Source organism: Syngnathus acus, chromosome 8 (assembly GCF_901709675.1).
Source record: "Syngnathus acus chromosome 8, fSynAcu1.2, whole genome shotgun sequence".
Lineage (NCBI taxonomy): Eukaryota > Metazoa > Chordata > Actinopteri > Syngnathiformes > Syngnathidae > Syngnathus > Syngnathus acus.
In genome coordinates, this window is record NC_051093.1 from 5,592,108 (window position 1) to 5,616,681 (window position 24,574).

At 44.7% G+C, this 24,574-nt stretch overlaps 3 protein-coding genes across 9 annotated transcripts; all 3 read right to left on the bottom strand.

The window, feature by feature from the left end:
* Positions 1 to 43: 43 nt before the first annotated feature.
* On the bottom strand, positions 44 to 2,233 carry LOC119125920 (apoptosis regulator BAX-like). Its single transcript, XM_037256900.1, has 6 exons — positions 2,142 to 2,233; positions 1,622 to 1,670; positions 1,388 to 1,546; positions 1,172 to 1,307; positions 1,006 to 1,110; positions 44 to 915 (listed from the first exon to the last, which is right to left on the bottom strand). Exons 1-6 carry the CDS (start codon positions 2,170 to 2,172, stop codon positions 802 to 804), a joined length of 594 nt encoding a protein of 197 aa, XP_037112795.1. The 5' UTR covers positions 2,173 to 2,233; the 3' UTR covers positions 44 to 801.
* Positions 2,234 to 3,990: 1,757 nt separating this feature from the next.
* Positions 3,991 to 6,136, bottom strand: arl5c (ADP-ribosylation factor-like 5C). Its single transcript, XM_037257084.1, has 6 exons — positions 5,969 to 6,136; positions 5,595 to 5,655; positions 5,377 to 5,524; positions 5,134 to 5,217; positions 4,911 to 5,062; positions 3,991 to 4,835 (listed from the first exon to the last, which is right to left on the bottom strand). Exons 1-6 carry the CDS (start codon positions 6,012 to 6,014, stop codon positions 4,787 to 4,789), a joined length of 540 nt encoding a protein of 179 aa, XP_037112979.1. The 5' UTR covers positions 6,015 to 6,136; the 3' UTR covers positions 3,991 to 4,786.
* Positions 6,137 to 7,165: 1,029 nt separating this feature from the next.
* Positions 7,166 to 23,357, bottom strand: cacnb1 (calcium channel, voltage-dependent, beta 1 subunit). Of its 7 annotated transcripts, none has more exons than XM_037255503.1 (15): positions 23,085 to 23,353; positions 20,681 to 20,767; positions 15,378 to 15,497; positions 15,189 to 15,311; positions 14,982 to 15,118; positions 14,849 to 14,916; positions 14,162 to 14,322; positions 12,566 to 12,646; positions 12,408 to 12,466; positions 12,221 to 12,330; positions 11,899 to 11,907; positions 10,460 to 10,611; positions 10,191 to 10,286; positions 9,779 to 9,964; positions 7,166 to 8,430 (listed from the first exon to the last, which is right to left on the bottom strand). In XM_037255503.1, the coding sequence occupies exons 1-15, from the start codon at positions 23,172 to 23,174 to the stop codon at positions 7,897 to 7,899; spliced, it is 2,013 nt and encodes a 670-aa protein (XP_037111398.1). In that variant the 5' UTR covers positions 23,175 to 23,353; the 3' UTR covers positions 7,166 to 7,896. The 7 variants fall into 7 exon arrangements, with proteins under 7 accessions (XP_037111398.1, XP_037111400.1, XP_037111399.1 ...); XM_037255505.1 differs by lacking the exon at positions 14,162 to 14,322 and adding an exon at positions 13,830 to 13,858 and having other exon boundaries at positions 23,085 to 23,351; XM_037255504.1 differs by lacking the exon at positions 11,899 to 11,907.
* Positions 23,358 to 24,574: the final 1,217 nt, after the last annotated feature.

Here is a 24,574-nt window from a genome sequence, read left to right on the forward strand (position 1 = left end):
AAACAAACTCATTTTCAAAGTGGTTGTTTTTTTTTTTCTTCCAGGGCTTGATTTGAAACTTCTAGAAAGGTAATAGAAAAGGTGAAAATTTCAGTATATAAAAAAAACAAGACCAAGGCACTGACAAACAACAAATCTTTTTTTTTTTTTTTTTTTTTGCTGTGTAGACAAAACTGATTTTTGAATTACTTTTTCAGAATAAAGTATTCAAACAAGTGAGGTACGCCAAACCTTGATTTGTGACCAGACACACGCGCAATTTATAACAAATGCTGGTCCAGAGTGTGACTAGATTACAAATGCAGACTCCATTTAAGAAGACAACAGAACGGCTCGAGTAACCATGTGACTTGTCCACATATTGCTTTGGATACAGAAGTTAAACAAAACAGGATAGAAACAGTGGCCAACTTTTTTTTTTTTAAATCTAGCTGACAAGTATTGTTGGTCTCCTAAATAAAGAAAGAAGTCAATATTGACTTGAAAGTCACTGCACATTGACGAATCGCATAAGATGCATACTTTCTGGATGAAAAGGTGAAAACCACCTCCAAATGACAGCAGAAAACCAAAATACAGTGAGTTTTTTCTTTTTTGTACCAAATAAGGTAAAAAATAAATTATTTAAAACGCATTCCCTCGCTCAGGCGCATGTGTGTGCCTCCCCAAAAACAGCCTTTAGTGCAACCGGCTCACATGACACTGGGGTAGAAGGGTGGAAGGATGGAGGCTACAACGGCGCCACGGTCCTTACAAAAAGTTCTCATGCAAGTTCTTTGTTCTCCTTGGCCTTCTTTCGCCCTACGAGTGCGTTCCTCCCATTTGGCGAGTCACGAGGATCGTGGCTATGACCCCCGCCGTGAACACGGCCACCGTTTGCCATGTCGGAGTACCAAAATAAGAGCCAATGCTCTCCTTGAAAAAAATAAATAATACAAGGAGTGTGTTTGGATGAGAAAGAAAGAAAGCAGCGCTTGGTTGTGTGCTGATTTGTAATGTCCTTACCCAGCCTCCTTGCTCCCAGATCCAATTGACAAAGTGGTCACGGAAGTATTCGATAGCAAAGCTGATGATGGTTCTGATGATGTCAGGAACTTGATTCATGAGCGCCTGGAGTTAAAATTTCCCTCAGTATTCGTAACATTCTCGGCGTTTATTTGTCTCGACTCACCTTGATGACGAGTCGACAGGCCAGGTAAAAGAGAGTGACCACTCGGCCCCAGCTGAACTTTCCGTCGGAGAAGAGCTCGACGGCCACCTTCAAAAACACCTCCTTTGAGGGTCTCAGCGAAGGGCAGTTGATCATTCTTGGATTTCGATACGTAGATATTCATATTCTTTGAATACAGGAAGAAAAACAATGATCTCAAATGGGCCAAACGCTTACCGTTGGAGCTCAGCGTTGCCATCCAGCTCGTCTCCAATCTTCTGCAGGCACTCGGCCAGCTTTTTATGGTTGGGGTCACATATCTGGCCTCCACCCAACTGGTCCCGGGTCACCAAGGTGCTGTTATCTCCGTGCCGGCGGACTCGCTCGAAAATGAAACTGAAAGGGGGGGGGGGAATAATAATTTTATGTCGGGGGGGGGGGCATGTTTTGTTACATGACGATTGAGCTTACTCCTTTAACAAGACGGTTCCGAGTTCCAATATTTGCTCCTTGGCATCGCCTGCAAAACACAAAACAGGATAGACGTAATTTTAAAAAAGCGCTTACAGTTACCCATTTTCAATATTGCTTCTTTACTAGTTGAGTTGGTCACCATACCAATTCACATTCCCTTACACAACAAATGTAAAGATCAACACAAGCTCGGCTGATTATCTTGCAAGAGAAGCAAAAGCAAGGCTATAACAAATATAAAAAAACAATGCGTCCCGATTACAAAATAGGCCAGCATTTTGAGGTCACGGTCGTTTGTTTCCTCTTGACTTCGCTCGAGACTAACTTGGGGCGCGAGCTAACATGCGGCTAACGACTCACCTCTCGTGGCTGCATTTCGCCAACGAGAAATTAAACCACAGGCGTAGAATGAAAACAAATGGCAACAGGGCAGTATCGTGTACACGTTACAAAGCGCCGGCAATGCTGTCACGAGTACTTTTGTAGAGCATAACAAAGGTGAGACTGGCTAACCTACCCAGTCCGCCTCCTCCCGGGTGCGCTGCCATCTTGATTTGTGCTCAAACACACTGCTGGAACTTCCGCATTAAAACACGTGACCACTTGTTTGTTGCTGGCAAGCGGTGCGATGATGTCATATTTGTTTATGTCTTAAAGCTCGACTAAATGCCGTATTATTTAACCAAATAAATATTTTATGGTGTTTTTCCGTGTAGCCAGTGGTCAAACGCTGGTTTGTGTAATTTATGTATTTGAAAAACCTCGATTTTCGTGTGACGTAATTTCCCTGCCTTTAATGCAAATGTGAAACCCAAAACATTTAGCAAGATACCAACAAATATGTCCATAATAAGTGACAATAAACCCGACATACACAAAAATGTTTTTGGAGATCCTTGCGTGTGGAGAAATACTAATAAATGTCATAGTTCGGAACTCTAAATTAATATCAGTGACAGTTGGCGGTTTGGTGAAGTAATTTTGGGTTGAGGAGATTATTACGACAAAAATCAAGATTTATAGTGTGGTTGTATGTAGATAATAGCTCAAAACGTGACTAATTTGAATGAAAAAATCAGAATTCGTGACTTTCCCACAAAGTTCAGGAGAAATTGAACCATAGTTACCTCTCAGACGCCAAATAGATGTTCATTTGTGAAACTTTTCAAATTATAATAGAAAACAGACCTAGGCAATTTTTCCCTCACTTTACATGTCGTTCCTTCATTCTAAAGCTTTGTGATGATGACTTCTCGAAATTGATTGGCTGGGAGACGGTCACATGGGCTCGTTTGACCTTTTATGCTGCCAAATAAATTCTAGACATGTGACAATAGACATATTTCTTCAGTATTCTGGAAAATTAATCCCATGTAAAACATGTGATGATGGGATTAAGCGGCCTTTGGGGTACATTGGTGGAATTGTCTCACCTGGATGACATATTTACCTGTCCTCTGTCTCAGAGGAGTTGATAGGTGGAATCACAATGACATCACACTATGTAATTTTAAAACTTGAGCTTGTTGGACTGAATGTCCAATTTAAATTGCACCGCATGACCTCACAATTAGCACTGTGCTAATTATCTGTCCTCTTACCTAGAGGACTTCATGATGACATCACAGTGTGTAATTTTAAACTATAAGGAATGGCCGTCCGAGATAAATTCCGCCAATGCCGGAGGAGATCGTCCCAGCAGCAAGGATGCAAATCCTAAGCAGCTTTGGTTCTTGGCTCTCGGCAGCGGCAAGAAGGTGCCTCCTGCCGACACCCTTATTTGGAAACCCTCACCACCTGCTCAATGGTGCACCGCCACCGCAAACCGAGCGTACTCCTCTCCACAGGAAACCCAACAAACACGTCCTGCTTTATCAGGTGACAGGAAGCTGCTCTGCCCACAGTCGACACACTCATTGCTGGCGCCACCTGTACACCATAAGCTCCATGTTGAGCTGCATGCATCACAGGAGGACGCCTCAGCAGTTGTATATTTCCTCACCGAAAGCATTTTGCCAAAGCGACAAACAAGTTTCCAAAGTGCTTGGACTCTTGGCACAGGCGGCTAGTTCAGTCGTGGCAGCAAGCAGATGCATGACATTTTGGTTCTTGGAGAGCATCAAAAGAAAATTTATTTCCTGCTTGAAGTTGGTGGTGATGCTGTATGTCATACTGTGCATTAGGAACTTGGTAGTGGATTGTGTTGACCTTCTAATTGCTATTCTTTACTTAATTATGCTGTTTGGATTTTGAAATGAAGACAGAATGTACAAATATGATGACATCAATACTGCGTATGTGGCAGAGCAACAAGGAAAATGTTTTGATAAAATACCTAGCGAAATCCTTAATATCTTGAGACGACATACAAACTCAGATATTTATTTATCACAGCACATGTGAAGTCAAAAACCCTTGAAAACGTTCGGAAAAAGGAAACCACGCAGATAATGATCCACAATGTGTTTTTTTTCCTCTGTAATGTAATGCTACAACATGGCTGACATTTCATACCAACCAGCGAGAAAATAAGCTTTCTATATTTGGGAAAATACAATTATTAAGTCAAAACATAATTGTATTATATAAACTACATGGTCAAAAGAGTACATTTTTTTTAATTATAAAATTGGGTGAATTCCTTCAGAAATTGCAGTTTATAAATAAATATATACAGTATCATAAATAATTGCGTAAAAATATTCTCTGATATAAACCATCTTTAAATTATATTGCTGGACTATTGTTTTCATTTCAAAAAATAAATTAATCACCAACATTACAAATACCCAGTTTAGTTAATTCCCAGTAATTCCTGCTGATTTCCATTCAAATAATTTTACTTAAAAAAAAATAGAAATCTATTGCATACAATCCAAGAAATACTGTATGTACAAAATTACTTGGCTTCTCTCCCAGCACAAAGTAGACAGTAAAACCAAACGACTATACTTTCAGTCTTGCTTCAAGTCGAGCATAAAGAACAATCAAGTCTTTCATGTACAAATAATTACATGGTGAATAATCTCAATTTACGCTGACGTGAATGAGGCGCACCTTTTTTGGATGCCGATCGTATTCAGCTGAGGTAGACAGTGTCGCAGGAAATGTTCAGTGTTACGCAATCCTGATGTAACCTTTGATTAAGAACCGGCAGGATCTTCAGGAGGCGAGCACCTGCGACTGCATCCAGTCCAGACAGGCATTGAGTCTAGAAGACAAAAAAATCTCAATGCTGTGAATTGTCATTTTTCAGTTTTTTCCAATGACATGTCATAAGACTGACCCCTCGCCGGTCAGACCGCAGCAAGCCTGCACGTGCCAGTTGTGCGTTGTGATGGCGTCCAACGTGAGGTGCCGCGAGATCTCGGTCACCGTCATGGAGCCTTTCACGTCCTGTTTGTTGGCCAGAACCAGAATTGCAGCGCTCTGCAAGTCCTGCGAGAAACACAACTGTGCTTAATTGTACAGTCTTCTAATTCGTCTGCATTCGAAAAATTTCCACGCACCTCGTGCGCGAGCATTCGGTGCAGCTCGTCTTTGGTGAGTATGAGTCGCTCTGCGTCCGTGCTGTCCACCACCAGGATGACAATCTGAAAAGTGCCCGGTCGTCAAAACATACAATTAGTTCATAGCCTATTTGCCCGCATACACTGATTAGAATTATCACAAGTTATCAGGCGCAACGCTACGATAAGGCCCAGAAGAAACACTTATGTAACCGTCCAGGAGAGGACACGCTATCAACATACCTCAGCGTTGGAGTAGTAGGAGTACCAAGTGCTACGAAGGTTCGTCTGGCCTCCAATGTCCCACACTAAAAAGTGTGTGTTCTTCATCGTTATCTCCTCCACATTGCTGCCCACCGTTGGCGACGTGTGAACCGCTTCCTTTGTCACACTATAAGTCAGTAACAGTGTTGTTAAAACAATGTGATGCTTACAGAAGTAAATAAGGTGACATTACTTACAATTGGTAAAGGATGGTTGTCTTGCCTGCGTTGTCCAGACCAACGATAATAACTTTGTGCTCTGGAAGAGACATTTTGTGACGTCACATTAGTTTAAAGGCCGCCAAAATTGTGAGGAACACATACATCGAGCAGATATACGATATTTCATAAGACTACAATGTAAACAATATGATGACAAATTACATATGACTTTCAAGAATGCATTGATATATTAAATGCCAATTATAAACTATGTTAAATCATCTTTAATGTGTCCAACGATCATATTAATTGACATTGCTGGTTAAGTGGTTAGAAAATACATAATTAAATTTAAGATCTTATTCTGTTTTTTGTAGGGGAGAAATTTAGAATAAACTAATTTTTCTTACCTCTGTTACCAAATACGGTCATCATCTTGGTGAGGAGAAATCCCATTTCTAATAACAAGTGTGTATGTAGAAGGAAAGTAATGAAAAAATCTCCACGAATTAGTCTCCTGGTAGAAGCTGAACTGGACTGACAACTGACAACTCTCGTCCGAATGAGTCTTTATTTCACAATGGGGAAATGAAACTGGAACGCCCTCGTGGCTTGAATCTCCCACACTTGCTCGTGACGCGTGAACTCTTCCTCCACGATGGTGACAAATGCAAGTAAAATATGATTATTCGTGACGTGTATTTCATTTTTATTCAGTCCTGGTGCCTGGGGGGAGGAATTTCAGAACATCGTGTTGTACTTGAAGGCAACACAAGTCTCTGGAATGGACCCATTGATGACGCAGGCAGGGACGCAAACGACATGTCCAAATAAGGGCATGGTTTTTTTCCTTTCCGTGTTCTTTCCACAACTTGAAGTGAAACAAGGTGTGTCAGCAATAATACAATACAGATGGAATAATCATGGGGTAAAAGTCGAGTGATTAATAAATTATTACTGTGAAATGTAACCTGGAAAGTTTTTATGACATGCGCATTGAAACTTTATCGCTCTACTTTAGGAACCCTTGAGATGCTAAAAGTAATTAAGCGTATATTAATTAGAGTGAATCCTTAGTGGCCTACTGAGGGCATTTTGGCCGGCTTCACTAAATAAATTATTCAGAAATAATAAAATGAAACAAAAACACAATTTTCTGCTTACATTTTTAATTAAAATACGAATTTATCCACAGATTAAAAATGAAAGGCAGAAAAAGCAAAAAAAAAATTAGCTACAATCAGGCACCAATGATACATGTTATGTCATATATTATCTTTTTTTTTTTTTTAAACAATTGCGATAACGCAACAATAACATTCAATATTCATTTATCCCACTGAAGATGTTTATAGCCTCTCACAACCTCACAAGTGGAGCTTAAAAAAGATCAGGGGGGCTGAGACACACAAATTGAGTCGTTGTGATTTTAAGCAAGTACTATATCTGAGCATAAATAACACAAAAAGCTAGTTGTGTTGGACCTGGAGAAAGAGACAACGTGTGGCCTGCAAAGAAGGAGTGTAAGAGTTAAGACGGCAGCGGCGCTGTTGGCGGCATGGCTTGGCGAAACCTTCCGGCACTTTGGATTGTGGGATTTTCTTTTTGGCAGGATTGCGGGCTCTGGGGTGAAAGGGCGGCACACTGAAAACTACAATGGAAGAGAGATCTGGATCCATAAAAAATATCTAACATAGAGCATCTTGTCCACCTGCTTTTAAGGTCCGGGTGATAAGAAGTGGACGTTGAAAAAGGGAAGGTGAGGAGGAACCCTGACACTGCACACTGGTGGGGGTATATTGGGGTGATATAGACCCTGTTTAAGACTTTGGAGGACAGACGTGATGATGTCCTCACATTCTACAGAAGCTTGACGGAGCTGACAATCAAAAGTAGTGTCCTCGTGCTGTCTCGTGACATTCATGCAGTTTTGTGTAAAAGCAAAAGACAGAAATCCCCCACTCATTGCCGTTGGTGCTCTTTCTGTAACGCCCTAAAATACCACAAGATGGCGCCAAAGCTACAACGAATTGACAGGAAAGTATTTAGTGTTAATGTTCAAACTGTGCATAATAGTTTTATGTACTGTATACAATTCTATTCCTTTTTTAGTTGAACATTTCAACTTACGGCACTACTTACAAATTAATGCCGGTCACTACGGTGGTACTTTTTTTTTACAGGTGGTGCTTACTGTAAAAAAAATTGAGAACCACTGGTAGACAATTTTAAGCAATTTGGAGGGGGTTGGATGGGGTGGGGGTGTGCCCTGCAAATAGAGAGGGATTACTGTAGTCGTTGGATGTAAACATTTGTCGTCTCCTCCTCTTGTGTCCTCTCAGCGGATGTAGACGTCCCTGCCCCAGTCGTCCTGGTTCTTGTTGCGGCCCTTGTTGGCCCCCATGTCCAGCGGCTCCTGGCAGTAGCGCTCCCTCAGCTTGGCCCGCCCGTGCTGCAGCTGCCCCCCGTGACTGGGCGCCGGCGGCTGGTTCAGGTTCTCCTGGTCCGGCTCGGCGCCCTCGTCCTCCCAGGATGCCTGGCGCCCGTGGTGCTGCGCCAGGTGGGGACGGCTGCCCCCTCCGCCGCCGCGGTAAGGCTCAGGCTCCTCGTAGGGGTCGGTCTCAATGTCCATGCAGGAGTCTCCAGCCTCGGTGTACGCCGAGTCCCGGCTGCCCTGCGTCTCCGAGTCGAAGGTGTCTTGCCGGGAAAGGCCGCGGCCGCTGCCCCCTCGGACTTGACCGCGTGAAGAGCGCAGGTATGACTGTTGCTGTTGTTGATGCTGAGGTTTTCCCCCAAGGTCGCCGTGGTATTCGCTCCCGCCGCACTCTGTGCCCTCCCGCTTAGGGGGCTCGGCGTGCACTAGGTTGGACCCCTGGGTGAGTCAGAGGCGAACCACCCGCACAGTGACCATGCAGAGACAAACGGTGTGAGTAGTTAGTCAAGGTAAGCGGGTTGAGCAGAAGCAAGAAACACATTACAGATTAAAGCCGAACCTCAAAAGATGTACGCCCTAAAAGTGGTACGATGCAATTTGTCAAACTCGAGGCCATAAGAAAATATTTGCTAGCCATTATTTTCCATGACGTCTGTAATTTTGTACAAAATAGTAGTTAAAGTAAAATCTTAAGGACTAAACACTTTTCTGCATCATGATGTAATCCCTGAATTTTTTTCATTGTGCCGCTCCTTCTGGTGTGCTCACCTTGGCCACCAGGAGGCGATATAATACTGTCGTGCAGACACAAATAAAGACAAATAGTACATCTACTACAACTGCTGTAAGCGACTTAACACTGGGAAAATGGATTGCGTCACATCTTTGGAGGTTCCACTCTGCTTCTACTAAGCAATATTGCACTATTTAACACATTTGCAGGTTAAAGTGCTGCTGTAAACATGCTCAAAACGTCCATAATAAATATGCGCAAAAAGGGGTCAAAGCAAACCAAAACACACCCAAGCAGTTAATGGACACAACTGTGCCACCCTCTGGCTCAATGAGGTCATGGCACCTTTTGACACTAAATGTGAAAAAAAATCTTTTGGTGTTACTCTCGTGGGGGTATCTGTGATTGGACCTCTCCATCTTTACATTTCAAATATGGCTCTTGAGCACCAAAGTTTGCCCAACACCTGATCTATAGATTTCATAGCCAATCAACCAGACATGCATTAGATGCATAACCAAACTGCATTTTTTGGATGAGTTGGATTCTTGTAATTGTTAACAGGCATATTAGTGTGTCAGCCTGCAAAAAAGATGGGCGCCTTTTTCCGATTGAGGAGGAGGCAGGCATGACTTGCTGTTTTCAGGGGCGGCGCCATGGCAACAACGGGGGAGGACGGCAAACTGGAGAGCGGCTGGCGGAGGAAGGAGGCCACCGAGGTGGCTAAACGAGGGCAGGGGATTTGGCTCTTAATTGCAAAGAGAAAGACGGGGGGGAGGCGGAGCCTTTTGAGTTTCTCCATATTTCCGCTTTAGGTGAGAAGGTCTTAATTTAGCAGGTCATCTGAGTGTGTATATATATGTGTGTGTGGTTTCTTTTGGGGGGGTGGGGGGCGGTGGATGAGTTCCTACTCCCGCATTCTGGCGGCCACAAAGTCTGAGTGCTGGACTGGCTTCAGAGGGCGTGTTCGTCCTCTTTTCCGTCGGCGGCGGCATGGCCGTCCATGTCGGGCCACAGATCCATATTCCTGCGCAGCGAGGTGAGCACCTGTACCTGCAGGTTGGAGACGGGCTCGGGCGAGGCGGCCAGCGCCGCCGTGGCCATGGTGCGGTTGAGCAACGGGTTGGGCGGGTTGCTGCTGGGGGGGTGCGTGGCCTTCCAGTAGGCCTCCAGGTAGTCGGCCAGGTGCTCGCAGGCGTCCTCAAGCTGGTTCTCATCCAGGATGATGTCAAACAGTTCCTGCATGAACAGTAGAGGAGATGCCAACATTGCATTAGCGGGGGGCAACTGGCGGAAAAGCACTATATTTGTCCAAACAAGACTCCTCAAACTCACTTTAACATAGTTCCTCTATACTAAGACGCCACAAGATGGCGCCAAAACATTTGACAAAATATCAAGATTTTATCTAAAAAGCTTAAAAAAATTACTTTTCCAAAATGTGTCAAATTGTCAAAGGACTTACAGGGGGGCACTGAGCCAACTTGTCTGCTGCCACCATCTGCACATTGAGGTGTTTGGCTTGGGACTTCCCCCTGGATTTAATGAGCCTCTGCAGAACCTGGAAAATAATTACGATCATTAAAAAAAAAAAAATGGTGAAAATGTTGAAATCATTTACAAATACTGAGAAATACTAAATTTCTAAATTAAATAAAAACACGCAATAACATACAACCAGCTATTATTGCGACTCCGTAAAAACAACAAAGTACTTTCCACCACGGGACTCACCTTAGGAGATGCTATCTTGATGTAGACGATAATGGGAGCCAGCGAGGTCTTGGCCAGCTGAGTCGGGTGGTTGATTGTGTCGGCGTCCAGGGCCACCAGCTGCAGCGTGCGGGCCAGCTCAAAGATGCGCTCGATCTCGCTCTGAACCTCAGCTGCGCCCCCAAACACACGAGAGGAAGCGCTGAGTCCATGAGAAGCAACACACGGCTCCCGCTTTGTTCCAACTGCTAGGTTAGTACAAGATCATGCAAGGAAAAACCTCGTGTGAACCGGCTCAGATCACACGTTCAGTTCCATTTAGACACAGCTAAATGGAACGATACGCGGCATTCTCATTCTGTCGCCTCCCGAGCATTAAGGAAGTCCTCATGTTGGTCAGTCTCTTTTAAAAAAATAAAATAAAATAAGAGGAGGCCCTTGAAGAATGAGATGCCATAAAAATATGGGAACACATTCTCATTAACACAGAAGCCATAGAATAATTAAAAAAACAAAAGTTGGAGATTAGTGTTGTTAGGGCTAACGGGAACTGCAGCAATTACAGTGGCTATAAAAAGTCTACACACCCCTGTTCAAATCCATTTTTTGGTCCAATTAATGGTGGAAACATTTGAAAAAGTTCATGTTTTTTTTTTTTTATATCACATTTGAACAGGGGTGTGTAAATCTAAATTGGTAAACTGAGCTAATTTACAAATGATGCTAGCATGCTAGCTTTTCTACTAGCATGATCAAAGTGAAAGCATTTCAATCACTTCTATGTTCTAAATTAATTCACCATTGATCAAGCGAGCTACATCTGAGTCTATTTTCGAATCACCTTTTGAAATGTAAATCACAGCGACGTACATAAGGTTCTTTTTAGTCTCTATATCGTCCGCGCTAGAGTCCTGTGAGTGACGGGTGAACCAAACGGTACCGTGCTAAACTGACTGCTAGCGTCGTGCTAATGTTGCCATCGAGTGTGCCACCCTCGCAGCGATAAAAGCTATTGAGGCCGGAAGTGGAGGCAAGGTTTCCATTATCCTCCGCGCACACATATACTCATTGGTTGCAAATTGAAGTGAGAAGCTTGCCCCCCATTTCGCTATTCCTGGACTTCCCACTGTAGCTCCACAAGGACCATCTAAAGCACCTCCACCCTCACACAAGGTGGAGAGCGGCATGAGAGTATCAGTTTGCTTGGCTCCCGCTCGAAGAGAGCAGCTCGCGGCCCTTCTGCCCTCCCACGGATACGCTTTTTGGTTTCGTAACACTTTTCTTTCCAGTTTTTTTTGGGTGGTGGTTCTCTTTACCAGAAGCTACAAGCTATCACATGGAGAAGGATGAGAGGCAGCAGACAAGGCAAGCAGACGGGCAAATCAAATGTGGAGGATGGGTGAGAAAAGGAGGGGGAAAAAAGGGGGAGAAGGTGGGAAGAGGGGGGGATGCATACATACCCAGGACATCTGATTCAAGAGAGGGTGGAGGAGGAGGAGGAGGGAGATGATGAGGAGGAAATATGGGCGAAGGAGGGCAGAGAGACAGGATGAAGAAAAGTCAGACTCAGAAAGTCGGGGAGAAAATTAATGAGGAACAATTTTTTCGCGATTCGGTTAAGTCGATTCCATTTCTTAATAATGTTCCTGGGTGAATTTGATCTAGCAAAGACCTGATGGATTGATGTTTGGAACTAGATCTTATCTGATAAGACGACATTTGATGAGAGTTTAACAAAGTGGGATGATGACAACAATTGTGTGTGTGTGTTTGTGTGTTTACCCAGGCTGGAACGGGTGCTGGAGCGCTCGATGATGGTGTGTTTGCTGGGGTTATTGAGGACCGAGCGCTTGGCCAGCGAGATGTCCGCCGTCACCCGTGTGATGGATATCCTGCGACGGGAAGGCACTCGATCAACTTTTGGGGTAGGGAAGAAAAAAAAAAATGGCGCCTAACGGCAACTACTTACCTTCCCTCAAACTTGTGTTTCAGGAAATCAAAGAGAGCCTTCTGCATCATGTCTGTCACCTGCAGCATAAACGGCAATATTCAACATGGTCATACTTCCAACGCATCTATTCCCCAAAAGTATTGGGACACATGGCTGCTATGGCAGCTTCCACTCACTTCGTAGCCTTTGAGCGACGGTCCAACCAGGATGATGGGTCTCATGGAAGGAACCACGTCGTAGGGAGGCACGTGCTCCATCTATGACGAGACACACACACATTCTTTTAATACACTCATAAAAGGACTCATGGCCACATATCTAACATTTATTCAATTTCTACATGCATGTGCCTTAAAGAGGCGAGGCCCAGGCGGGCGTGTGTGTGTAATGCCGATGAGTTTCCGAGTGAGCAAAAAGTACATAAAAGCATGTTTGCTCTGAGCAAAAAAATAAAAAATAAAAACCTTCACCGCATAAAGGCAATGCCCACGCATAGATCAGCCACATTTGAAGCTTATTCTTACATTGTGACTCAAGTATGATTCATCCATATAAGCGCTTTCTCTCTTCAAAAGTCCAGTTTCTTTCGCTGCCCCCCCCCCCAGACTAGGGCATACATAGTGACGACAGAAAATCTATATTGCCCATTACGCCTCCGCTTTGTATTGAAAAGGCATTTACATTATCTTACGTAAATCTCCCTCGGCCTCATTTGCATCCACACGGGGCTATAAATACATATTTTAAAAGGCTCCTAATGGCTCTCGTCGACGCGGGGCCCAGCGCTGGAGCGGTGTACATAACATCGGTGTATTAATAGTGTTAGCACAGCGCGCAGTCGTCGCCGTGGTGTCATGTACGGTGTACAGTAACGGCGTCCGCTCCGCCGGCGCGTTTACATGCATTTCGGGCTTCGGCGATCCGCTTTGGCAGTTAATGCCGGAGCTTCCAGAATATCTGCTCGGTTATCTCTGTACCCTGAGTACAGTATGTGTGTAATTTTAGACATTTCGGATAAGAGGATCATTATCCCTTCCCTCATTTGATGGCTATGATGATATATGAACAATGCTTTTTTTAATCGATATATTCTCATTTTCCTAATGTTTTGGCCACTTGAAAATGTTTTATGTTCAAACGCATCCATTTTGGTCACAAATGGAGATGAAGGCGTGTCGGGAGGAATCAATAGACGTGCACCTGCGGCGTCGCCATGGCGCCGAGGATTGGCGAGGCCTGGCGGGTGATGCATTTCAATGTGTGGTGGGATTACGGCTCACTCCCCAACCACTGAGACATTCTGTTTTGCTCTTTGGTTATATTTTCCATATCTGGGGAATTCTTATTTTTTCTTGTTTGGAGGTTTCTAATTACCGTACCATCGCTCGTACGATGCGGCCCGAGATGTTAGTTCGGTTAGGTATGGAAAAGCGCACTCACCGACTTCTGTTTCTGTTTAGCCGGACCGCCTACGGAAGCATTCCACGCAACATGCCAGAAGACACACAAAAACACACGCAAGAGCCTGGTTAGTCATTGGGTGAAAAGCATTGAGGGGGGGGTACTGCCATCGGGGGTACAGTTTATAGCGCCTTCCTATTAGAGTTTCAGGCAGCTGTGAGGTGTTAGTCTTGGATGAGTTATGGGCAAAGGGGAGGTGGGGGCAAATGCAGGCAGGTGGGAGGAGGAAGGAAGGGCTGTTGGCGAAGGCGAGAAGCATCCAGCACCCCCACCAAATCCCAAAGTCCGATCCCATCGCTTCCTAGTGTTACCTTCTTAAAGAAAGGCAGCCGGTGCGTGTTGGCCTGAGGCGAGGTCACGCTGCCGGACATGACCTTGGGGGAGCGAGGGTCCCCCTGCGACTCAGGGAGCTCCTCGGCATCCAGGTCCAGGGGGTCAACATCATAGGTCACAGTGGGCATGTCCGTGTGTGCTAATTGGCATGTGGGAGGGGGCAGGGCATAGAAGCAAAAGCGCGGAGACAGTGACAGAAATAAGGAGAGAGAAAAAAAGGGGGGAAGATAGAAGACGAGATGTGAGATGCATCGGAACGGAAGCACCAAAGGAAGAAAAGAAGATGACATTGACAAGAGTGTGAGGGAGAAAATGTCAGATTGTCACGAGGAAATGCAATGAATGTGCCGAGTGACGGTAATGAATAGAAGACAGCGAGCATTCACCACCCAAAAGAATTTCTCGCCTTTTGTTCAAGCGATGGTGTTGAGAAAAAAAAATAATCGCGCGCTTTTTCCTGATTGAGCAATGAAATGGACCTTCTCAATGGAGCCTCGCAGTTTGGAGAGCCTTAATTAAAGCAACAAAAGCTGAGTGACATGAGCAGAAAACGGAGACAGGAGGAAGTTATCGAGGAATGGACTTTGTGTCACATGATTTCACACGGTCCGCCGCTTGCTTCTTTGATTGGCCACTCGTGAATATGCAAATTGTTTTGACCTCACCTGTGCCGGGTGGGGTGGGCCTGCGTGTTCCCGTGGCGACATCCAGGCTTGAGCTTCCTCCAGATTTACTAAGACAGAACCAAAAGGATATAAATGCCATGTTCATCATTTCGCTTCTTGTATTTTTCCGAACCTGGAGCTGAGTCGGTTCTGCCTCATCCTCTGCTCCTGTAGAAGTCGGGTGTTCTCTAGCTTGACCGGGCTGGGGATGAAGCCCACCTCGCAGCCCTCCTTCACCAGACGCCCGATCCACCAATCGTTGTTGTATTTCTGCAAAAACAAAAACACAGCCAGGCATTACGAGACGATCATCGACCGCAGGATGGCGGCGCAAACAAACCTCTTTGATGTGTAGGAAGTCTTTGGCTTCGAAGGATATGGCCATGCCCTGCACGGGAACGTCATCGCTGGGGCCCGGGTTGTAGCCCACGTTTGTCCGCACGGCAAACGCAACTGGTTTGGTCTGGACAGAAAATATAAAATGTTCAACACCCACAAAAGATAAAGAGTAGTCAAACGGACTACTGACCTTTGCTTTCTCGAGCGTGGCGAGGGCCTGCCTGTCCGCCTCCTTCCTCAGGGCCTCGGGATCCTCCTCCAGGGACACGTCGGAGTCCGACGGCCGGCTCGTGTAGGAGTCGGCCGAGCCCTGCCGCATAAACACAAGAGCGTGAGGGATGTTCTGTGTGCTCTTTTGCAGATTGTCCATCTTTTCCTGTCTCCTGCCGACTATGTGGAGATGGCTACGTGGCCTACAAGGTCGCTCATATTAAGAACTGAAAGCTGACTCAGTGTAATTTGAGGTGCTTTGGCCCCACAACAAAAGGTAGAGTCAGCCATGCGGATGAGCCATCAGGTAGGTACACACTACTCATAACGAGGACTGGACATTTCATTAGGTACACCTGGACACTGTATGACAATATTTTTATCATAATAGCATTTATTTATTTATTGCCGGTGTTCGGGTGTACCTAATGAAGTGTCCAGAGAGTACATCTCTGTGTTTTGCAGGTGTTGCTGACAAGCGCGCCGACAGCTGAGTGCGGCAAGCAGAACAAGTGAGTCATGAGGTGTGGGCCTCCAAAATAGAGGTGAGAGTGCGTAAAAGATAACGCAAGCCATATGTAACCGCGATGGATAAATTCCCTGCTGGCATGTCAAGTGAACATGACAGATTTGAAAAGGCATCTTTGATGCGGTCATAGTTTGAAGTTCACAAATAATACAAACACATCTTAATGCAAAATACATCAGTAATCATTTCCAAAGATGTACATTACTGTATAAAAAGAAAATAGCGAAATTTACACACAGTTAAACAGAGTTGTGTGCTGCTACTTAGTGGCCAAAGGTGGAATTACACCCCAAACTAAAGAACTGAGCTAAATATCATGTAGACGGCGAATCCACATGGATTTGCATTTAAATTTATTTCAAAATTGACCTGAATAATGTTAATGGCTGGTCACAATGGGACAAATTGGGGTTGAAGTCCAAACATGGCAGCTGTGAGGGTTTGCTTAATGGATGCTGAAGGTGGCAAAAACACCAACAGTGTGCGTGTGCTTTTTGCATGCGTGTGTGTTGAATGTCCCACGCCGCCTTTCATGACTATCCTCATCTCTCTTTGAGCAATTCCCGACCAAACGACAAACACCAGCGTGTTGATTCTGGCTCAGCCACCTGTCGCATTGTGCCGCTCGGCAGACTCGCATGTAGACACTCCCTGTTGCCGAGGCGACGGCCCTCCTCGCTAATTCATGGTGTTCCTCTACACATACACGCTTAACCACACACTATCCCCACTTCCTGTTGCATCTCGGCGCACGTGATGAGGATGGCACCAGCCGCCTTCGCCGACAAGCTCTGACTCATCCTCTGGGAGCATCCCGACAACAAGGGAAGTTCAACAGAGGATTTTAATGGACGACCTTGGAGGGTGGGGAGGGGTGAAATGGACTAAAATAAAAGGCACCCGGATGACGTCGGAAATAACTGACAAATGTTTTGAGTCACACTGGAGCACAAAAAAAGAAAATAGAAGAGCGAGGCAGCTAGCGACCCATCCATCCATTTTCAATGACGCTTGTACTCCAAACCACTGCAGTCATTTTACAGCATTTTGACTTTTTAAAGACCCACAGGAATGTGGCCAATTATTATATACGCACTAAATCTACTAAATGAAGTATGCGGGGGGGTCCGCTGAACTAGTCAATAGCAATGAATGGCTGTTTGCTGTAAGGAGTACAAAAGAAAACAAAAGTCTCCAGGAACTCAACTCAACCCTTCTTCGTCTTCCCCTCCTCATGTCACTGTGTCTCTAATTTAGCCGCTTGCTTCACTTCGCATACAGCTCCCTGTTGAAAATAGCTGCGAGTCACGTGACGGAGCAGCCGCCACCCCATTGGCCGCCGCCGGTCTCGAGACCCCCGCGGTGTCATAGTAACCACCTCAGCTGCATCCGTGTGGAGGAGGCGATGGGGAAACTTGAGGGTGGTTGTGGATGAATTTGAAAGTGTTGGAAAGAATCCATCACGCTCAATCTGGTTGAAGGCGTGACAACGTCACCGGAGTGGGAATAATCCAGAAGATGATGAAAAATGCATTGTGATAGATTGGCACCTCCTTAGAGGTGATATTGAATAACTCAGAAGGGGGAGGGGGGATAGCAAGGAGAGGGGGCAAACGGACACAGGCGAGCTTCGACTAATGAGGCTCGAGAAGCATCGTTACCGCGCAACAAAGAAAAATGACTTCACGTTCCCTGCGACGAGTGCTTTCTCCGGAAACGACTTTTAGGGAAGCGGCAGAACACCTCAACACTGAAAATGTTGGCTCGGAGGCCGAGGAACCTGCCAGTCCAAGTTGAAGGTTTCTGGGGTTACAGTCTTTCGCTCCGTCATTTCAATCGTGTAACAAACTAAACGTCCGATATTTGTTTTGTGCGTCGACGTGACAAGACTGGAGTGCCAAGATACCACACGGGGGGAAAAAAACTCATCTACAAAAACAAGTCACATTCGTAGCACACGGTCACGAACGGCGGCCATCTTTATTTGCTCTGTCACAGCGGTGCCATGGTAACCAAGTCTGAGGTTGCGGAGTTCACTGGAGATGTGAGTCATGCATTTAAGTTTGTTTCCGCTCATCTTGAGAATGCTATAAATATAAAAACATAATTTTACGAGCCACTAGGAACATTTATTCCATATGATCTTTAAAAACTACATTGAAAAGGTCAAATAACTGTAAAGAGATAATTTTGGATGCGTCTACGGTTATCTCAGAAAGAGCCTTAGAGCGATAGATAAAGAATGCATATATAAAGCCAAAAAAGTAATAAAAAGAAAAAGCTGTGAGCTGTCAAAGTGTCATTTTGGTGGACCTCGATTTAAGTTTTAAAGCAACTAAAGCTGAATCGTAGTCCCATTTTGATTTGAGGACAAAAAGAAATGAATAATACAAAGTAGCTTTGAATATTTCAGTTTAGTTTCTGATACTTTGTGAACAAACTCTGCCAGCAACATCGACATTTCTCGGTTCTATGAGTTAACAACTTGGAATGCCACCCTATGAAATGGCCACGGCGCTGTGCCGGAAGGCTGACTGGTCATCGCGCATAGCACTGGACGCGACCCGGTGGGGGACTGGAAGTCTAAATTAAAAACACAGAGCCTTCCCAGCAGCTGTGAGCGACCCAAAATGGAATTACAAAGTAAGCCGCTGACCCACAGTTACGGTACAATCAGGACACGGGCTGGCAAATTCACATTTCCCACCCAAGTTACAACATCTCAGAGCAACACCTGCCAAGGCTTGGACTCACAAACGCACACGCATGCACAGTTAGTCCGACAAATGGCCGCCGAAAAGTCTGCAAAATTCTTCTTACCACGACGGGCCGCTGAATCCGATCAGTCCTCTCCATACCTCCTTTGCCACACTCTCCTCACCACGGCCGACCCAGAGGAGGGGGGGGGGGGGGGGGGGGGACAGTGCCGGAGTCCACAGACCGGTGTGTGTGTGTAAAGTGGCAACTAGTGTGTGTGTGTGTGTTAGCTTGACAAGTGGACATGAGCAGAGAGATCCAGAAAAGTGTGCGATGTGTGTGTGCGAAAAGCAAGAGACGCTCTCTTAACCTCCAACCCCACCCCAGCGCACTCTCTCGTATCCCTCCACAACCCAAAGGAACGTGAACCTTGTGTAAAGGAAGGGAACCGGAGCCAGCGGGACCGGGGTCGGGTTGCAGGACTTGTGCTACATTTGCAAACTGGGGAAATATATTTAGCCGGCGGGCCAGGCAGGAACAGAGACGTAAGTGCGCCGAGGCCAAGGAGGAGGCCTGGTATGCAGCCGTCAGCCATCCAATGCTCCAGCTGACGTGGGATAGGACGGGGCAGTGCCCGGGGAAACCCCCCTCCCCTCTGGAGCCTGTTCACTGCTGATCTCTCATGGACTCACAGAAACCGGTCCAGGACTGCTTTAAAACAACTGGCTGTGGACAGTTGTTCACTTAAAAGCAAGTCAATGATGCGCTTAGATAGCGCTTTAGCATTTGGTGTCCAAAGTGTCCAGTACGAAACCAAACTCAAGTGCCGGGTCATTTGCATGAATTGTTTGGGCCCAAATCTAACATTTTCTGCCATTAAACCCAAGTCTTAAGCAAGTGCCAAGTTGTTTGATCCAATTCTAAAGCATCCATCCAATAAATCTTCAACTTAAGTTTTACAGATGGGCTCATTGTGTCCACTAGGGGGCAACCTGTGACTCGATCAGCAGGCGATGGTGAAAGAATGGCCACCTAGTAGTTGGTCAAACTGCAGCAACTGCTAGTTATCAACCAAATCATTCCAAAACTCAGTTGGAAATTTAATAAACCACACTGAGTTGTTTTATAAATTACATTTTCAATTGAAGGCTTTACATGGTCTTTAAATAGAACGAGTCTTAGTCCTAAAGGAATGTGAATGTTTTGATACCATCATCGGTGTATCAAGAGCACAAAAATCCCATCCCCTTTCATCCACACTGTCATCCGGCCAAGAAAGCGCAGCACGGCGGCAGACAGTCATCCTCATCGTGTTTTTGTTGAACTTGACGCGCAAACCAGGCTACGCAAACACGTAGGCCGCCGTGGCGCCCACGCACAAGAAACAGTGTCGCCGAAGCGCCGTCACCCTCGCATCCCCATCCCACTGTGGCTGCGCGCACGGGGGGGAGATTCAGTGGCCCGGTTGCCATAGAAACCAAGCCCCGGTGTACCAGCCAGCTTCGCCGCCGACGGCTGATTGTGTATATCTGTGCGTTTTCGCGTCTTTGAATGAGTTTGCTCCTGCGGAGGTGTGCGCGAGACTATAACGTCTATACGGCGCCTGGCTTTGAGCAAAACAAAATGAAAAATAGGGTGAAGGTATAAAACCTAGAGGGTGCCCACACGCTTTTTTGTGGTGGCGATGGTGGTGTTCATTTGTAAAGGTCTTTCACCAACCTCAATTCCAAATTCCATTCCAACTAAAGTACTCCAAGTAAAGCAGTTGGAAAGTAACCCAATCTTAGTCTAGCATCAAAGTTTACATTTCATTCTAGTCCCAAATAAATCTCAAAGTGAAGTCGCTAAATTAGCTAAAGCTAATGAACTGGGTCAGAGCTGACAGTCGAAAGTAGGTTTAAAATTTGTATTGTCCATGTTTGAAACCAGCTCTGTATTAATTTGAGCCAAGTCTTTTGGTCCAAGTCAGGTGCAAGTCTTAAGTCATCTACTTTTTTTTAAGTGTTGTTAGAATTGCGCAAGTCCTGTATTGCAATTCTCAACGGGACGGACGTTACCTGTCGGACGAAGCTGTTGGACGTGGTATCGGACGAGGTGCTTCCATCAGAGCGCTTGAAGCGGCTCTTCCTCTTGGCGTACTTGCCCTGAGGAAAGAAAGAAGCCTGGGTGTGGCTTTGAAAGACAAAAACAAAACAACTTTGCCTCCACACAGTCATTTATCTTAACAGATGGTTGTAAAAGGCCCCGGCTTGCCGCTGTCGCCGACGGAGGCGACATTGGCCAGAGCGGGAAACATGCGCACAATTCACGAGCAGCTGCGGCGACTCCTCATTTTTCATGTTCTGTTGCAAGCCTCTAATCAGATTGGCGGACCCTTGCCAAGTGGACTCTATCCGGGTTGGGCAGAAGCCGTTCATTACATTAGAAGCCCACCCTGGCCACATCGCCATGGTTACACAATGCCGACTAATCACGTTTGCGGAGGAGACGGCCTGTTCTTCTTCTTCCCGTGAGGAACCGCCGCGTCAGAACCCAAACGCACCGGCAAACGCTTTGTATCGCACACATTGGACACTTGATTAGGTACACCAAGACAATCACACTCCACTCAAGATCTCATTATGAGGCAGTTCAATAATTAGCATATTGTGCAGGGTCAGACAAAAAAAATAGCATCATTATATTTGATTTGGCAGGTGCCGAATAAAATGTCCTGTGAGTACAGGATAGCAGCACTTGCTTTACTTGCTCAACTGATTGAAAGAGTTGTTTTGATTTAATGAACATGTAGCAATACTCCAGACCTGCAGGTGGCAGCAGTTTGTATTCAGTTGTTCTTAAGTTTTATACCAACATAGTGATCTATTATAAAAAACAGTAACATAGTAGGCCTCTGTGTTCATAAAAATAGTTTCTTTTTTAAGTGTAAATTAATGCAACAGGTATTACAGATTAAAGCAAATGTCATGTAAAATACAACTCTACTTATTATTGATCCAAATTAGTCTTTTTTTCTTGTCTTTTAAGGTTGTATCGAGGCATGGGGGGGGGGGGGTGTCAGGGACTGCAGGGGGCTTCTTGGTGGTAAATGTCCCACCAGATTAAATGTTGATGTATAATTAAAGAGGAAGTAAGCAGGGGTGTTTATTCAAGTGGAGGTGTGGCAGGGCAAACTTCAAATGTATCTTTAAATTGATTAGTTTTGTCACAGATCAAATAATTCTTACTATTTTGATTGCCTCACCAAATAGCAGGGTTTGAGAGTCTAAAGTTCAAGTTTTCTGGTACATGGAGAACTTTGTGGGGGCTGAGAGTGGGAAGGAAGGTATGATTGGAAGCGCTGGTTTCTCTCACTGCATGTACGTAGAGAGATGAGTGTGCTCAGCGTGGGTGTTTGTGCCACTTTTTCCACCGACAAGAAAGAAACAAAAATAAAATATTGTGGATTGTTGTGTTTGCACACTCAATCTCTCGAAAAAAGGAAGGCACAGACTATTTGTGGCTGCTGTGAAATGACACCATGGAGGAGTTAGGACTATGTGTGAAAGGATGTTGGCCAGTTTGCAGATTTTTCTCTCTATTGAAATATTCAAAGTCAGATGATCTGCTTGTAATTCATATCTTGTTTTAGTGTTAAGGGAAATAAAAAACATTCATTCACAACATGTATTTTTAAATAATCAGCCTATTACTCAGTCATCAAAATTTCATTTTGCAAAATATTGGACTCAACATCGGCCTAAAAAATAAAAACATTGGCGAGCACAAAAATGGGTCTAAGGGTGTTTTTAAATAATAAAAATAAATATTTGATCTTTGAAAATGAAATACAAACGTATTAGTATCATAATTAAAAAATCATATTTTTCCGAGTTGACCTTGTAACAAAATTAAAATATTGAATAAAACTTTAGAAACGACATGCACAATAACAATCAGATGAAATTTCAACTCCAAAAGTGAGCATTATCATCTTTGTAAAGGAACCATTTCTGATTGGATGGCTTAATAGCATGTATACCTAATGAAGTAGCCTCCAGGTCTTTAAGATTTTAGTGATTTTCTTTACGATAAAATGGAATTTTACATGTCTACGTTGTCGTTAAACAAAGGCGTGGCTTTGCATCGCATCCAATTGAGATCCAATCGCATTGCTTATCTCGCCACTGTGTACACAAACGCTGATTATTAGCCACCAATTAGTACCAACTGTTCACAAAACATTAATATATATCAAATAAAATACATAGGGGGGAATTGGATATTAATTTACATAGAATGCCTTCTCTAGGGCAAATCAGCTCATTGGAAGCAAATGTGTAAGTGGCAAACAACCTGTTAATCTGTTCTGGGAAAACACGCGCAACATTTGTTGACAGAAAACAGGTCCAGTCAAATTGCTTGAATATAATATGTGTCTTTTTGTTCCCCCTCTCTCTCTTAACCCTCTCTTTTTCTTACCTGTGATTGAGGATGGGGGTCGAACATGTCCATTTGGATCTCCTGGGTTGAGGTGGAAGGCGTCCTGGACATACTACTTTTCTGTACCATTGAATTAACTTTTGGCCCTTGATCAAAGAATGTCTTTTAGGCTGAGGGGGGTGTTTACGTCGGTGTCCACGGACTCATCTTTGTCGTGGAAGTGGGGCTCGCCCGGCCGATGCTGAGTAGAATGGCAACAGCTGCCTTCGCTGCAAGCTTGCCGACAAGAGCGGAGGAAGGAAGCGCCGTGTTGCTAAGTTAGCGGTAGGGAACGAACATACATCCGGTTGTACCCTTCAAAATAAATTTAAAGCGAATAATAGTGGAAATATATCTGATTGCAGAACGGTAACACTACGCCCAAGTACCTTCTTCGCCTTTCTGATAGTGTGCAATTAATGGCCTTCCTTGCAGTGTATTCTATTTTTCACATTTTGTTGCTTTGACACTAACGAATGCTGGTGTAGTTTGTAAAATGTCGAGAATGACTTTTTGCTTTTATTTCAAAGGCCTCCATCTCCAACTTCCAGTGTTATTTTTGTGTACATTCTTTTTTGCTTCTCTCTCCAACTGGAAGTCCAACAGCCCCGCCCCGACCGACAGATCACATCGATTGATGGGGGAGACCACACATTCACACAAAAAAGGTAGTGCCATAGTAATAACATTAATATTAGTACACGTGTCGCTAAAAATATACTGGATAAATAATCTTCAAAGCACGTCAAAAAAGTGGGCAGAATAAGTTGAATAATAAAGTGCAGGAAAAACATGTGTGAAGGCCATTAGCCTTCACACAATAAAAAAGTTAATGGTGTAGAATAACATATGTGTGAAGGCCATTAGCCTTCACGCAATTATTGAAATTTGGAGAATAAGGAAAGGAAAACAAGCCTGTCTCGTACTTTAGCACAGTGCGTGATGCCATGGCAACAGCAAATCACAGGCATCTAATTTTTATACATTTGATAACCTCGTGATGTGGATAAGGCATGAGCATGCCATGTCCATGTATTTCGGTCAAAATAATTCAGTTTTCTTATCAGCATTAGCTAGCCATCTTACTTTCTTCTAAGTGTAATGCCACTGCATAAACAGGCTGTGGAAGAAAAAGTAGCAGGAAGTAAAGTAAACATAGCTGTTTATGAATTTGGTTGTTGTGTCACATCTTACAGCTCTCTTCATAGCCATGTAACATATCCTGTACGGTTATGAAATGGACTAGCATCTTATCTATACAGAGAGATTATGCTGGAGATATTGTCAGTTACCTGAGGTGAAGAAGTGAGTGCATGCATGCACCCACACAGCTGGCGTGCACTGTTGCCATGGTGACGGCCTGCTGGTGAGCTACGACTATATAGCAAGCGTGTGAGGAGCATTGTATGTATTCTATTTATCTGCAGAATTCATTGGGGAGAGGGACCCAGTCCTGTGTGAACAGCAATCCATAAGTAATGGGCAACCGC

Coding starts and splice junctions, on each gene's coding strand:
- LOC119125920 (XM_037256900.1), bottom strand. CDS start 2,172: ATGGCAGCGCACCCGGGAGGAGGCGGACTGG. Junction 1,671..2,141: donor CCCGGGAGGAGGCGGACTGG/GTAGGTTAGCCA, acceptor TGTGTTTTGCAG/GCGATGCCAAGGAGCAAATA. Junction 1,547..1,621: donor GGAACCGTCTTGTTAAAGGA/GTAAGCTCAATC, acceptor CCCCCCTTTCAG/TTTCATTTTCGAGCGAGTCC.
- arl5c (XM_037257084.1), bottom strand. CDS start 6,014: ATGGGATTTCTCCTCACCAAGATGATGACCGTATTTGGTAACAGAG. Junction 5,656..5,968: donor GACCGTATTTGGTAACAGAG/GTAAGAAAAATT, acceptor TGTCTCTTCCAG/AGCACAAAGTTATTATCGTT. Junction 4,836..4,910: donor TGCGGTCTGACCGGCGAGGG/GTCAGTCTTATG, acceptor TTTGTCTTCTAG/ACTCAATGCCTGTCTGGACT.
- cacnb1 (XM_037255503.1), bottom strand. CDS start 23,174: ATGGTACAGAAAAGTAGTATGTCCAGGACGCCTTCCACCTCAACCCAG. Junction 12,647..14,161: donor GGCTGCCTTTCTTTAAGAAG/GTAACACTAGGA, acceptor GTCTCGTCATAG/ATGGAGCACGTGCCTCCCTA. Junction 9,965..10,190: donor AGTTGGCTCAGTGCCCCCCT/GTAAGTCCTTTG, acceptor CTGTTCATGCAG/GAACTGTTTGACATCATCCT.